The following is a 14,103-nucleotide window of genomic DNA, read 5'->3' as shown; positions in this document are numbered from 1 at the left end:
GTTTCCTCTCAGCTCAGTGAGATTTGTTTTTCATGGTCACTCTGGCAACAAGAAGCATTTGTTTTTCTAATGGTTTTGGAAAAGAATGGGGAAGGGAAAAGTAAATTCAGAAGAACCAAAATACATTCATTTTCTAATTGAAATATAAAGCACAATAAATGAAAGGTGCAAAACAAGTAAGCAGGAAAATAGGTTTATAGTTGAAGGTACAAAAAGTAGACAAAAAAATAATCTTGAGCTGTCATTATAGGAGAATTGGGAGATGTTTATAGTGAATTCTATACAGTGAAAAGTGTTTGTCAGTCCTTATGCCAAAACACAAAATCTTGGTAGTATTTTGTGGTAACTGGAGCATAGAAATGTTTGGTTTTGAAGAAGTTACAGGCTTCCAACTCACTTTCATCCTACATCAGAATAAAAATCCAGCTCTTTCAAACAAATTGTGGAAACTGAATTGAGTGAAAATCTCTCTCATCCTACTAAAGCCAAAGCTTTGTTGGTAGTTGGATGGGGGAGGGGAGGAACAATTAGTACTCAGATCATTTAAGTGAAATTGGTACTGGCCCTCTTGAGCCGAACAAGGTGCTTGATCTCTCCCAGCATTGCTCTAGTAAATAAACAGGAGTGGAAGCACTGGGCGTTGCTAAATTTACCTTGTACATCTTGGGAAATACAATAATGAGCTTGCAGCGACTGGAGAATTGATTCTGCATTATTCTGAATAAACAGGCAGCTCAGCACAATGTCCTTTTCCTTTATTCCTTCCCCAGAATGATTGTGTGCAACCAAGTGATGAAATATATTCTGGATAAGATAGACAAAGAAGAAAAACAGGCAGCTAAGAAACGGAAGCGAGAAGAGAGCGTGGAGCAGAAGCGGAGCAAGCAGAACGCGACCAAGCTCTCAGCTCTGCTCTTCAAGCATAAAGAGCAGCTGAAAGCTGAAATACTGAAAAAAAGAGCACTTCTGGACAAAGACCTACAGATTGAAGTGCAGGTAAGGACAGAGTTTCAAAAGGCTAATTTGATGTTAAGATGGTGAGAACATTTCTGTGTTAATCTTTGTCTGTTTGCTCAGTGAGATTTTAAGGAAATTTACAGGAAGAAGCTTTGGTTGTGGATTTCTGCAAAGCTATTCATATGTCCTTTGAGGGCCCTTTGTTTTTTTTTCTGGACTGAAATTACCTTCTTTCATGAAACAGTTTCTGATAAGTTGCAGCCAGTGGGCTGTTAAATCCAAGAGTGTCATCCCTTAATATTATGAGAATTGCAGGTTCAGAACATGAAAAACAAAACAAAAAAAAGCATATTTCATTGTTTTGGTTAGGATCGGGGATTTTTGCCTAGATTTTAACCCTGTCTTGCAATAATCATATGAAGTGCTTCCTTCTATTTATTCATTTAATACACTTCAGGAGGAGCTAAAGAAAGACTTGACTAAAATTAAGAAAGAAAAAGAAAGAGCCCAGGCAGCAGCTGCTGCTGCAGCAGCCGCTGCCGCGGCCGCCGCCGCTGCCCCACCACCACCGCCACCAGTGCCACCAGCACCACCACAGCTGCCAGCAGCCAGCGTCACCTCCTCCTCCTCCACCACTGTCCCCGTGCCAGTCTCCTCCCAGAAGAGGAAACGAGAGGAGGAGAAAGATTCCTCAGCTTCCAAGTCCAAGAAAAAGAAAATGATTTCTACTACCTCAAAGGAAACGAAGAAGGACACAAAGCTTTACTGCATCTGTAAAACGCCTTACGACGAGTCCAAGTGAGTAGCAATGCCGCAGCATGTCCTGCATGTCCTTAGCTTTAGGTTTAGTGTCAGCTCTTAGTACCAGGTAGTGCTAGAAGTGGAGCTAGTGGCAGGTTATTGCAGGGATCTCTGAGGTTAGAGAATAAAGTCTCTGTTTTCCACTAGCAGATGCAAATATTAACATACTCGATTGATACTGTTACTGTGCGTGGTTTATATTTTACTCGTTTGCATGTCTTCATTGTGTGACCTTCCTGTCTCACATGCACATACTCTTTTCTTTTTTTCCCTCCGCTCTGTTACTCTTTCTTTTGCTGTTTTGCCTCTGCCTCAGAAGCAAGTGACAGTTTGGTTTGAGCAATTTCTTGTGAAGAAGTAGCTGATGTTCTTCAGAAATAGCTTCGGTACCGTCTTCCAATAAATGACTTTTTTTTGTAAGGCAGTACCCAGTAAAGGGGGCTCTGAGTCACTGGACTGCAGTTCACTTTGGACAATGTTTCAGGAAGAAATGGTTTCCATGCATTATTATTTGCATGTCAGGATTGATAAAAATGGATATTTAAGCATCTGACAAAGTGAAAACTGCAGTTTTCTGTAGTTTGTTTCTGACTCTGAGTGAGGAAGAGTGTTTACGCTGTGTACAGCGCTTCTGAAGAAATGGTGTAATGCTGAAGTGGAGAATCCAGTGGATCCCAGGGGATAGTGCTACATGTTGCTGTTTAAGCTAGGGGTGACTAACAGCAGTAGTTGTAATGGCTAACATGTGAGAGCTGTGTAGAGATGTATGTATGATAAATTTGACTTCATACCAATTCCAAGTAAGTGACAATACCCAGAGGTATGGACTGGTACTGTTTGCTGCTGCTTTAAGGGCTGGTAACAGGGAAACCACAGATCCGGAGTCATGCATTCACTCCGTGGGTCGTGGCTCTTTATTTCAAATTTAGGGCCAGGACTAGGGCACCTCTTGAGGTTCCTTCTAGCCTTTCTTTTGGGTTTTAATCATTCCTTCGAAAGTTGAGATATTTGAAATTTTTTTCACCTTGGTTTTGAGTAGCTCTGACCATTGCACTATGACTTCAGTGGGGGAAATGGGGCTGCTCCCTGGGCTGCCAGTGCTGCAGGAAGAGCAGAATGATGTTCTGGTTGTTAAGTCACTGTCACCTCTGAGGGGTGTCCTCAGCCTCACTTAACTTTGTGTCAGGTTTTAGGTCACCCAGTGTACTTAGGAGGGACCCTGTTCTCTGGTTGTGATACCAGAGGTCTCTGTTGCTGCATCTGGACTTAGTGAATGAGCAAAGGGATTTGTTTCTCAGACTTTGTGTTGACTCCAGTGGTCATAGAGTGAATTTTGGTAGCTTGAATTAAGAATTGTGCTTCAGTGCACTGAATAAAATTTTAAAAGAAATGAAATGCTAGTAACCAGCAGTATCCTTAGGAATATGACTGAGCGCTGCTGCTTTGCTTTTTGTGAATTTTAAATTTGATGTTCCTACAAATAATGTCTGTACTGTTGAAGTACATAATCCTTCTGCTGTTTGGAAAGGAATTTAGTCAAGTTTTAAAACAGTTTTCTGAAAATTTTTTAAAATTTTTTTCATGTATCTGTAGGCATTGGATCGTCCTCTTTGTTCTGGTGTTTCTTTTCTACTTCAGAAAAGATAGGTGTACTACTTGAAAAGCCAAGTTGTGGTATTTTGTGAATACCCTGTGTATTTTCTTTGATTTAGTAAAACCATGCAAGTTGTTTTGTGCTGTGTATTTTATTGCAAATCTCTTACATTTAGTTCTCATTCACGATACTCCAGGATTATAGGGATTTGCTGTTACTGTTTTCAAGGATGGTCAGTAAGGATATCTTCTAAGATACCTGCTTAGATTCCAACTTATTTGTTAAATTATGATGTGGCACCTGCTCCACATTCCAGTGGTAAAGTTTAGCATCTACAGCTGGATGCAAATGTGCTCCCACATGACCAGGAGCAGACACAGCCCCTCTTGGGAAAGGGGTGCAGGCTGAGCTGCTGATAATTGTCAGAATCTATGTCTAGCCATTCTTTATGGCAATTGGGTTGTGTGATACTTTTTTAAGGATTTGGCTGACTGAAAAACAAGAGAAAAGGCAGGATCTGAGTGTCCAGGATGTGTGCAGAGGCCCAGGAAATCAGAGGTTCTTCCTGTGGAACGTGGGGTAGCTGCTGCCCTGTTGGTGCTGTGGTGTGCCCAAGGTGTTGCCTGCAGGCTGACAGGGTGGCAGGAATTGCTACAGCAGCACTTGGCAGGGGGTTGAGGTCTCCAAAATCCAGGAGGATGGAGGTTCTGAGTGCGCTTGCTTTTGCTTAGGCAGAGAGAATGGATGTGAGCGTCGCCCATCTGGTTGTCACTGGTTCATAGGTGTGTTCTGAGGGATCCATACACGAGTTACAAACATCCTGGCATAATATTTTACACTTTTGTCACATCATTCTGTGCAAGGTCCCATCCCCATGATTCTGTCCCTGGTTCCCTTCACTTTGTGTCATGCCATACCTGGTTCTGTCACACAGCTGTGTCTGAGAGGAGACATTATTCACTCAAAATTCCACTTTGTCACAGTTTTAAGTAGTTTATTATCAGTTTTTCAGTGCACAGCCCTCCCCCCCCCCCCCAAAAAAAAAAACCCACCAAGATTTAAAATTTACAGTCATGCCCTGACCCCATTTTCTTTTGTATCATGTTGCACCAAGATGTACCTACACACTGCTGGTTGCATGTTCTTGTAGTGTACTTGTAATTCCTAGTTGGTGTTTGCGCTTTGCTTTTGTTTTTAAATTAACTGAGACCTACATTTTCAAACCTTAAGGAAATATTTCAGTGGCTTTTGAGCTGCAATTTTGAAAATGTAAACCTTTTCCTATGGCCTTGTCCTTTTGTGCCTTTGACAGTTTTTCACACACATGTTGAAGACGGTAGATTTTTAGCCCATAGCTTTGTCAAAGTCTGGTTCTATATTAATATGTACATATTAATACATGTGCATTTTGATGAATTGTCAAAATAAATTGACCCAAGTGACCTTACTGCCAGTCTAGCTGCAGCATGAGATGTTTGTAAGGATAGGGAGCAGGGAAGCTGAGACAGGAGGTAGCCGAGCATCAAGCGCATCAGAGAGAAATGCAGGGAAAAGTGCCATGCCATTTGAAATGACAATTACATTGTCATTTTCATTGTGAACACTTTTAGGTTCTATATTGGCTGTGATCTTTGTACTAACTGGTATCATGGAGAATGTGTTGGAATCACAGAAAAGGAGGCTAAGAAAATGGATGTGTACATCTGTAATGAGTGTAAACGGGCACAAGAGGGCAGCAGTGAGGAGTTGTACTGTATCTGCAGAACACCTTATGATGAGTCGCAGTGAGTTCGGATAAGAACCTCTTATTCCATGTCTAGGTAGCAAAACTGCTCTGACTGTGCTTTCCTGTTCCTTGCAAAGAGTAAAAAACTAGTTATTCTGCATATATTGTATTCATTCGTAATACAATTTGCTTTCCAGTAATTGTCTTCCCCCTCCTGAATGTTTCTGTTCAGTAAATGTTTAGGAAAAGTGAAGTCCCTCAAGGTGGTTAAAATGTATTGTGGTTTTTATTTTTAACAACAAACTACTAAATTGCCATGTGATTTAAATTGGGATTTATTTTCTTTTTTTAAAAAAATTATTTAACGGGATGGTTAGAAAGACTAAAAGAAAAATGCTGTATTTAGTGGATTTTTTGGTGCTTTAAACTGATCTGGCTGGAGAACATAATTTTAGTATGGGGATATATGGTTGGTATATGATTATATATATGTGAATTATATACATCTCTTACTGTAAGGCTTTGTGTCATAGAATACTCCCTCTGTATTCAGTTACAAGGCTGAAGCTTCCATATGAAAAGTGCTGGTATGGAGTGAAGCAAGCCCTAGTTGTAGTCCAGTTTGTGCAAAATGCATCTTGAATTGGTTTGGATACTGGCTGGGTGAGGCTTCTGGCTTTACACTGTTCCTTTCATCTCTAAAGCAGAGGAATTATTTTTGAAATCTTGATTGCTTAAAAGTATAACATTTAGGAATGTGTTTTGAAATGGTCTGTAAATACAAAAGCAGTTGGAGTAGAATTTGTCACCAAAATCTCACATTACCTGTTGTTTTTTATCATGCCAAGTATCTGCTTGTGTGCAGGGGATGGCAGGTTTATGTGTTTAAATGTAACCTGGACTTGAAATAGATGAAGCCACTGACATTTGGTTTGGCTCTTGCAGATTCTACATTGGCTGTGACCGATGTCAGAACTGGTACCACGGGCGCTGCGTGGGCATCCTGCAGAGCGAGGCAGATCTCATTGATGAGTACGTGTGTCCCCAGTGCCAGTCCACAGAGGATGCCATGACTGTGCTCAGTCCACTCACAGATAAAGACTATGAAGGCTTGAGGAGGGTCCTGCGCTCCTTGCAGGTGAGGACAAGGGTGGCAGCACCAGGGAGTGTGACATCCCCGTGGGTTTGGAAGGAAAGGGTGATTTCTCCTTATCAGCTCTGAGATTGGAAGGAATAGCAAAGCTGTGCCACTGTGTCAGCTGCAAACTTGCTTGGCATTATTGTGTTGAGGAATAATTACAATAATTAGTAAATTGCTGCTCCTGAGTGGGTGAAACTAAACAGTCCCTTCAGTGAAAGGCTTTTAAAGGAAATTGATTTAGAATCCCAAAAGGCATAGTGGAAGCCCAACTGCACAGCATATGCAAGGTGCAGGGTTCTGTTCTCAGATCAGTTTTCTGTGGGTTGTGATCCACACTTCCTTACTTCAATTGAGTGTTACCAGATTTCAGGAGTGTTCTCACAGGGAACACTGTCAGCATGTAAATGATGGCATCCTGATAATAAGAATAATGCCTGATATTTCTGGTTTGTCTGTCACTCACAGGTAGGCTTTTTCTACTACAACTGTAAAGAATTTTTTAAAATTCTGGTAAAATTCTTAAAATCATGATAACAGAAATCCTCTAAGTAATATTTTGCATTGTTCTGTATTTTGCATGCATTTATAAAAGCATATTAATTTCAGGGTACTTGGAAGCACTCTCAGTAAATTCATTCTGTTCTTTTCCATGCAGCCTGTTCAGCACAGTATCCTGTTATGTCTGAACTTCAGTTTCCTGTTTTGAAGCCCAACTACTGGGTCACTGACATTTAAAACTTTACCCAGTCACCAGATGAGAACTGGTTCCTTTTTCATATAATGCTGCGCTTCTTCCTGAAATTCAACTCCAGAACCCAACAGATAAAAGGATGAAAACATTTACCTATTGGTAGTGCCTAATTTAGCTTAATTTTATGTTTTCATTCTCTCCTGTTTCCCTGCCAGGCTCACAAGATGGCATGGCCATTCCTAGAACCAGTAGATCCCAACGATGCACCAGATTATTATGGTGTCATCAAAGAACCAATGGGTAAGTGCTGGTGAAAACAGCCTGAGTGGGTGGGTTTGGGCTTTGGAATAGCAAGTTAATTTCCTGCTAACCAGTTCCAGCCATATTTTGCAAAATACACAGGTTAGGCAGGTGAAACACTGATTTCTCACTGATAAATTCAGAAGTTCATGAGGGCTGTTTTATCTGCTTCTAGGCTGACTTCTTCACCCTAAATGCTGCCAGTCTCACAGATGAATGTGAAAGTCAGTGCAGCAATAGGATAGAATTCATGTTTTAAAATTTCTTTATTTAAAGAGGACAATTTTTTTTTTCTGTCTTTTTAATGAGCTCCTCCTCCAAAGGTTGGGATATGTACTCCAGAGACTGAGGAGAAGGTTATGCTATGGAAGTGTGATAAGAGTTCAAAATTATCTTCATCTGACTTGATAGTAGAGTAAATTTTGTATTATGTGTAATTTATCTTTAAAGCTGCAGAAACAAAAAGGATTTAGATGTTGTGAATGTGGGCAAAGTGGGAGAGGAGATGCTGCAGCTTTCCAGTGCTTTACTCTGATCTTCTTAGAGCTCACCAGTTAAAACTGGATAAGCACTTGGGTGTGAAACCACCTGGGAAAATCTACCTCCTGACAGAAATGGTGTTGGGAATGCTATTCCTTTCCTTCCAGTATTGAACCAGTACCTTTTCAGATCTCTAAATGAGAGTCAGTGTGTCATTTGAGCTTTCTAACTTACTCCTTACTCATCCTGGAAATAGGAAAGTTCAATTTAGTATCTTGGCAAATGTTGTGGTATGTTGACTGAAAATAATACTTTGTTTAGGAATTTTATCCTTTCCTGTTGCAAAGTTTTGGACTGTCTGTTGTGACAGTGCTGAACAACTCTTATACCATGATGGATGGATTAAAGTTTACAAGGAAAGCTCAAATAACAGTATTACTAATGGAGCAAACAAAAGTGCATTTAGCCCTTTCTGAATTAAATAGTAGGACAAGACATTTGTAATACAAGTAAATCTGAATAAATTACACCAGGTAATCCAGACCTATTGGCAGTTGTTTGCACACATTCTGGCATCCCTGGTATTTCAAAATCAGCACCTCAAGGCATTTTCCAAGGGCAGATAGTTGTTTTTCTGGCTAAAAGTGCCACTAGACATTTACACATCTATATTTATATTTGACAGGTTTTGTTCCTCTCCCTGCTTTTAATTGATATTTGCATTAAAATAGGACGATTACTACTCACATCACCATTCCTGTCCCCTTAGTGTGTCTGGTCAGTAAGGATGAGAGTTCTGGCATTTTGCATGACCCTGCACTTGCAATCTTTCATCTGTGCCATGTGTAATGTGCACATGCCCATGAGAATTGATAGCTCATTCAAAGCAAGGCAGGACTTCAAAAAATAACCAGGAGGTGATGGCTGTTATGTGTACATGATACCTGGATCCCAATTGTCTGACCTTCATTTCTTCAGAAGAAGCAGGGAGCTCCTTGCAAAGGTCTTCCCTGGTCATGGTGATTCTTGCATTTTATTGCATTTACCTGCACACAGCGTATTCATGCCAAAGTGTCCCTTCTGAGGGACTGCTGTCACCAGTCACAACCAGCATGTCTGAAAAAGCCTCTAACCTGGATAATGCCTTGTTTCCCACGGTCTCAACGATGTAGATTTCTGTTTAGGATGAAAGTCTCTCATTTAAACAATCTTTGGTTTCTTTAAAGACCTTGCTACCATGGAAGAAAGAATCCTGAAACGCTACTACAAAAAGGTCACGGAGTTTGTGGCAGACATGACCAAAATTTTTGATAACTGCCGTTACTACAATCCAAGTGACTCTCCTTTTTACCAGTGTGCAGAAGTTCTCGAGTCTTTCTTTGTACAGAAACTAAAAGGATTTAAGGCAAGCAGGTAAGCTGGAGTGCTCCTAACCACAAGTGGTGTGTTGACCCCCAAAATCTCCTTTCTAAGCTTATCTTGCATTCGCACAGGGATTTGCTGCTCCGAGCACTTTCCTGGAAAATTTAGTCAAAATTAAGGCTTAAATGTGATTTTGTGAAGGTTACTTTGGAACATTTATTCCATTGGGTAGTATCGTAAATTTGCAAAATTTGAGTGATACTTCAACTCATTGCTGCAGAAAATGTAGTAATTTCTGATCAGGACAAATACTGTGTCTGAGTTGTAGATGTTCTACTGATGTTCTACTCTGCACTAAATACTTCTCATGCTAATAAGAGACAATCCTGCTGTGAATCTTTTAATCCAGTGAAAGAAATTAAAGTACTTCAGTGTTACTTACTCCTTCTCTCATCTTTTTATAATTTATAACCTTTGAAACAGGAGTGAGTGAGGTTTAAAGTAGGGTACAAAAAATGAAACATAATTCAAAATTTACCTTTCAAAATTAAACTTTTAAATTTTTTGAAGAAGGGCTGATGTAGAGCATTTCCCTTACATAGAGATTCCTGAAAAAAGATGTGCATTTTTCTTTCCAGTTCAATACTGTAATAATGATTTTTGTCAGGTAGTTTTCAACCCATGTTTGTGTCACTGCCATTGGCTGGGTCCCCAGCACTCCCTGTGCTTGCACACTGATTTCGTTGCTGCATCTTATTTGTTATTGTTTTTCATTTATACCATCCGTCTTCTTTCTTTTCTTGCAGATTGTGATATCTTTAGTCTGAACTTTTTAACTGGAATCAGAACTGGATGTTTGGGTCACTTTCTTTTATTGTACAATCCAATGACATTAAACAGCCCTAAAAATCCAGATAATTTGTCTCAAAAGTAAATGTTGTTTTTGTTGCCACCAGTCACACTGGTGAACATAACTGTATTAACAAAAAACTGTTCCGTTCCTCAAATACTGTATTGAGAAAAAGGAAAGATTCATCATGGAAACCTTGTATTTTACTGTTTTAGTTTAAGTCACTAATAAAACTGTGAATATCAAAGAGGAGTTTTGCTGAACTCTGCTTAGCAAAAATGTAATTTTAACATGCCTGTTAAGTTTTTTTTTTCTAGTAAGTTAATCCAAAGACTTATTGAATAAATTTAAGCAAAGTAGACCTTATTATAAATATTCACAACTAAAAATGTCTTTTTGCGTTCCTTTTGATGGACTACTATTGTGTAAATACGTGAGTAAAACTGATTTCAAGCATTTTGGAATATCCCAGTGACACACTGCATTTTACAAGTACTGAAATATTTGTATTCTGGAGGAGAAAATGGGCTTAAAATTCAGAGCGAGAATTACTGTTTTTTCTGAAGGGGAAAAAAAAAATAAATGAAAGCAACATGGTGGTAATTCCCTCATTGTGATTTATTTTTGGCAACACCTTGCAGCAACTGTGTTCTCCAAACTGAAGGATGCTTAATTCTTCACTTTCTTCTGTATTCTGCAGGTCCCATAACAACAAACTGCAGTCTACAGCTTCTTAGAGTTCAGCGTGTTAACCAAACACACGAGCAAGGATCTGGTTGTCTGACAATTTTTAATTAAGGAGCCAGATGTTTTTAGTCAGGTTATCCTGACAAGACTTGATGTAAACTGCGTTTTTATTGGTCACAACAGTCAAATAATATTCTTGGCTTATTTTGTCCAAAGGACAAAGAAATAAAAATCAGCAGCACCACTTTCTTGTCAAGATCAAATTGTTGTACTATTGTGGCAGAAGCAGGAAAACTTTGTTTTCTTGAAGGAGAGAGAGAAAGAGAGCAAGAAAAAAAGATACAGTAAATGGGGTCATGATTAACTCCATGGAAATGCCACGTCTGTTCTTCAGTGAAGAAGCTGGTTTAAAGTCCACACAGAAAACTTTGACTGTATTTATTTATTGTTGCAAAAAAGACGCTTTTTTATTGCTGCCCTCATTTGTCAGCTAATTATTTTTTCTTATAAAATCCAGCCCCGGTTCCATGTAATCCATTCTGTATCTTAACATGATTCCTATAGGTAAAAGTACAAGAAGACCTCTAGATGTCTTTTCTTTCTATGAAAGGAGCTGCTATGTACACATGTGCACACACACAGGACTGGGAATCAACAAGGAGTTTATCATTCATGGTAGATAAAAACAAGCTTGCATAAAAGTTGGGCTGAGTGGTCATGGACTACAGACTCTGTTGCCTTGAATATAACAAAACAGTAAAATTTGTCATTTACTCTGCACCAGACTGAACTGAGTAAAATCTATTTGAAGGTATCTTGTTTGTAAACATTTGTCAGATTCTAATTTTTTTTCTTTTGTATTAAAATTCAAAATATGGATGTATATGAAACAAAATAAATGGAGATCATTGTTCTCCCCACAGCCGTAGCTGTGTTTGAGTGTGTGCTGCCACGTGTGCGACACTTCGGGGATCTGTGCAGGAGTGCAAGGAGTGCAAGGAGCAGGGGTGGGAATGGCCAGGGAGCAGGACCCGACCGTGCTGCAGCCCTGTTATCCCGACAGAGCATTCCCAGAGTGGGGCCAAAAGGACAGTTCCAGCTGGGCTGGGCAGGTGTTTGCGAGGCGTCCCTGCCCTCCGGAGCTCAGGGGTCTGTGCCAAGTGCAGTGTGCAGTAGCCCCTGTGATTTTATCCCTGCGAGGCTCTTGGGCTGCCTCCGGCCGTCCTGTGGGAGCAGTGCTGCTCTGAGGGAGGAACTGGACCTCAAGAAGATGCAAATTGCAGATGAGGAGGCTTTTTGTTCTTTCTGTGTGTGACTGACTTCCTCTGGTACCTGTCTGTAGTTCCCAGCCCTGGTTTCTCTGCAGCTCCTCACCCAGCTGACCAGCTTTTGCACTAACTCACAGTCAACTTCTGTTCTACACTGGTCTGGGATTTACCTGATTTATGGATAAGCTCCTTCTGGGTTTAACCTCACACCTTGCTATGCAAGAACCTCCTCTGATGTTTTTTTTAAGAAAGATGTTGCTACTGACCACCCTTTCTTACACTTCCAGCTCAGGTGTTCAGGTTCTTCGAGGGGGATTTTATCTACTTAAAACCCGTGTGTTTTTGTACATACAAACGTTGTCATTTAACCTATCTGTGAAAATTACTAATTGTTCAGTGTGGAAACAATAATCCATTTATGCTTCTGAAAGTCAAAGAAGAGTAGTTGCATTTAGGTTATGTTGTCCTTTGACGTTTTAAAAAAATGCTGCATATTGTAAGCATTGTGGTTTAATGGGAAAAGGAAAAAGCTCACCTTTAACAGCACTGGGACATATCCTGCATCTCATCCCAATTTCTAAGCATTTCTGTACTATTTATTCGTACCTAAATCCATATTGACATGATTTAAACCTTTCATACCTGTAGGCAATAGATTGCTGTTTTTAACAAATTGTGGCAAATTGAAGAGTACTTTTTTGTACCTTATAGGACACAACATCCTAGACAAATAAAGTAATGTGTTTGACATGGATTTGGTGGTGTTTCTAATGAAACATTGATAATGTTACTGGATATAGGTCTTGGCTTTGCCAGATCATATGTTATTGTGAATCAGGCTGATTAGGGAAATAATCCATACATATAATTTAATGCTGCTGATTAATCATCCAACCCAAACCATTTTGTGATTCCATGAGAGCCTCTTTTGAGTGTGTTCAGTTGCCATTGGTCAGGTCAAGGTGCTTCTCTGGATTTAGTAGTGGTGATGTTTTATAGTTAAATGGTGTTACAGGAAATAAATCACTTGTAATTAATCCCCACCTGCCATCAAACATAAAGTTCATAAGGTTTGTGATCTCTGCTCAGTCCTTGTCCTCTTTGCATTTTATATATTATTGCAATTGTTGTTTTGAAATGGTCATATGTTGTAAGATATTGATAATGTGAGCTGTGCCAGTTTGATTTTTCTTTTCTGTCTCCTCGAATTTGAAGCAATTGTCCTCAATCTCAATTTAGTTCATGCAGAAGTTCATGGAGATTTAAAGTACAGTAAGAAGTTGGGCTTACCCTAAAGCCTCGAGTAAACCCCTGGACAGATGGGATGAGAACAGTTACTCCTTTACACCCAGATTTCTGTGTGGTGGCAGCAGAACTTTCCATACTTATCCTGCTGGAATGGAAATTGACTGTGAGATACCAAAATTACCGTGGCAGCTGTTGAACATGAGTGCCGTCCAGTTCCCAGCGTGGTTATTGCTGGGAGGGTTTTGGAACAGCAAGCACAAGACTGGAAATCCTCTCAATCCAGGAATTGTTCAGGAGGTGTGCTTAGTGCGTGATGAGCCTGGTGGCAACAGCCCTGCTCCTTCTCCAGCCCTGTCTCAGTGGAGCTGTGACACACAGGGATTTCTTGCTGTGCTGCTGTGGGAACATTTTAAGGAGGGACCTTCCAGTCAAGAAGGAAAAGGTAAGAGTACTTGGTAGCACAAGTAGAGAACGTGGGATAGATAAATGGCTTTTCAGGCTCCCAGAACAACATCTTTATGCCAGTGGTTTGTGTCAGTTATGGGCACTGACCTTGGGCTTGGGATGTCTTTAGCACTGGTGTCCTGTGCTTGTCTCTTCCCAGAGACAGGCACAGGGAAGTTTGTGTTGGAGTTGGGTTTGTACACACACTTCCCTGGGTTGGAGCAGGATAATGGGAATGGGGCTCGATTGCTGCTCTGGGTGGGAGGATGCCTGGAGGAGTTGCTGCTTAGTCCCTGGACTTCCCCTGAAAATAGAAACAAAGAAACTCGAGATGCACATGTAACCCTTCCTCCTTCTGTCCCTTCCAGTCACTCCAGAACTTTGATTCATTGCCAGAATAATCCTTCTGCCAGATCAAAACCCCCCTCAGATTTTCTCAGGAAAATTCCATCAATCTGTGCTGTGCTCCATGCAAAGTCTTTCACATACCAAAAGTGAGACATGCTGTTTTTTAGGTGGACTCACTCTACGAGTAAATTTCTATCCTCCAGTAA

General features: G+C 40.3%; 1 protein-coding gene across 1 annotated transcript in view; it reads left to right on the top strand.

Annotated features, from left to right (window-relative positions):
• The window catches only part of BPTF (bromodomain PHD finger transcription factor), a 52,439-nt gene extending 40,932 nt beyond the window's left edge, over positions 1-11,507 (top strand). Inside the window, exons 26-32 of the mRNA XM_062506107.1 lie at positions 771-996; positions 1,415-1,755; positions 4,963-5,136; positions 6,024-6,216; positions 7,126-7,210; positions 8,917-9,103; positions 10,603-11,507. Coding sequence (XP_062362091.1) covers positions 771-996; positions 1,415-1,755; positions 4,963-5,136; positions 6,024-6,216; positions 7,126-7,210; positions 8,917-9,103; positions 10,603-10,639 — 1,243 coding nt within the window. The 3' untranslated portion in view covers positions 10,640-11,507. The remainder of the gene's footprint in view (positions 1-770; positions 997-1,414; positions 1,756-4,962; positions 5,137-6,023; positions 6,217-7,125; positions 7,211-8,916; positions 9,104-10,602) is intronic.
• Positions 11,508-14,103: the final 2,596 nt, after the last annotated feature.

This window comes from Cinclus cinclus, chromosome 20, assembly GCF_963662255.1.
Source record: "Cinclus cinclus chromosome 20, bCinCin1.1, whole genome shotgun sequence".
In the NCBI taxonomy this organism is placed as follows: domain Eukaryota; kingdom Metazoa; phylum Chordata; class Aves; order Passeriformes; family Cinclidae; genus Cinclus; species Cinclus cinclus.
Note: the sequence above shows the minus strand (reverse complement) of the source record. Positions and strands in the feature narration are given on the sequence as shown.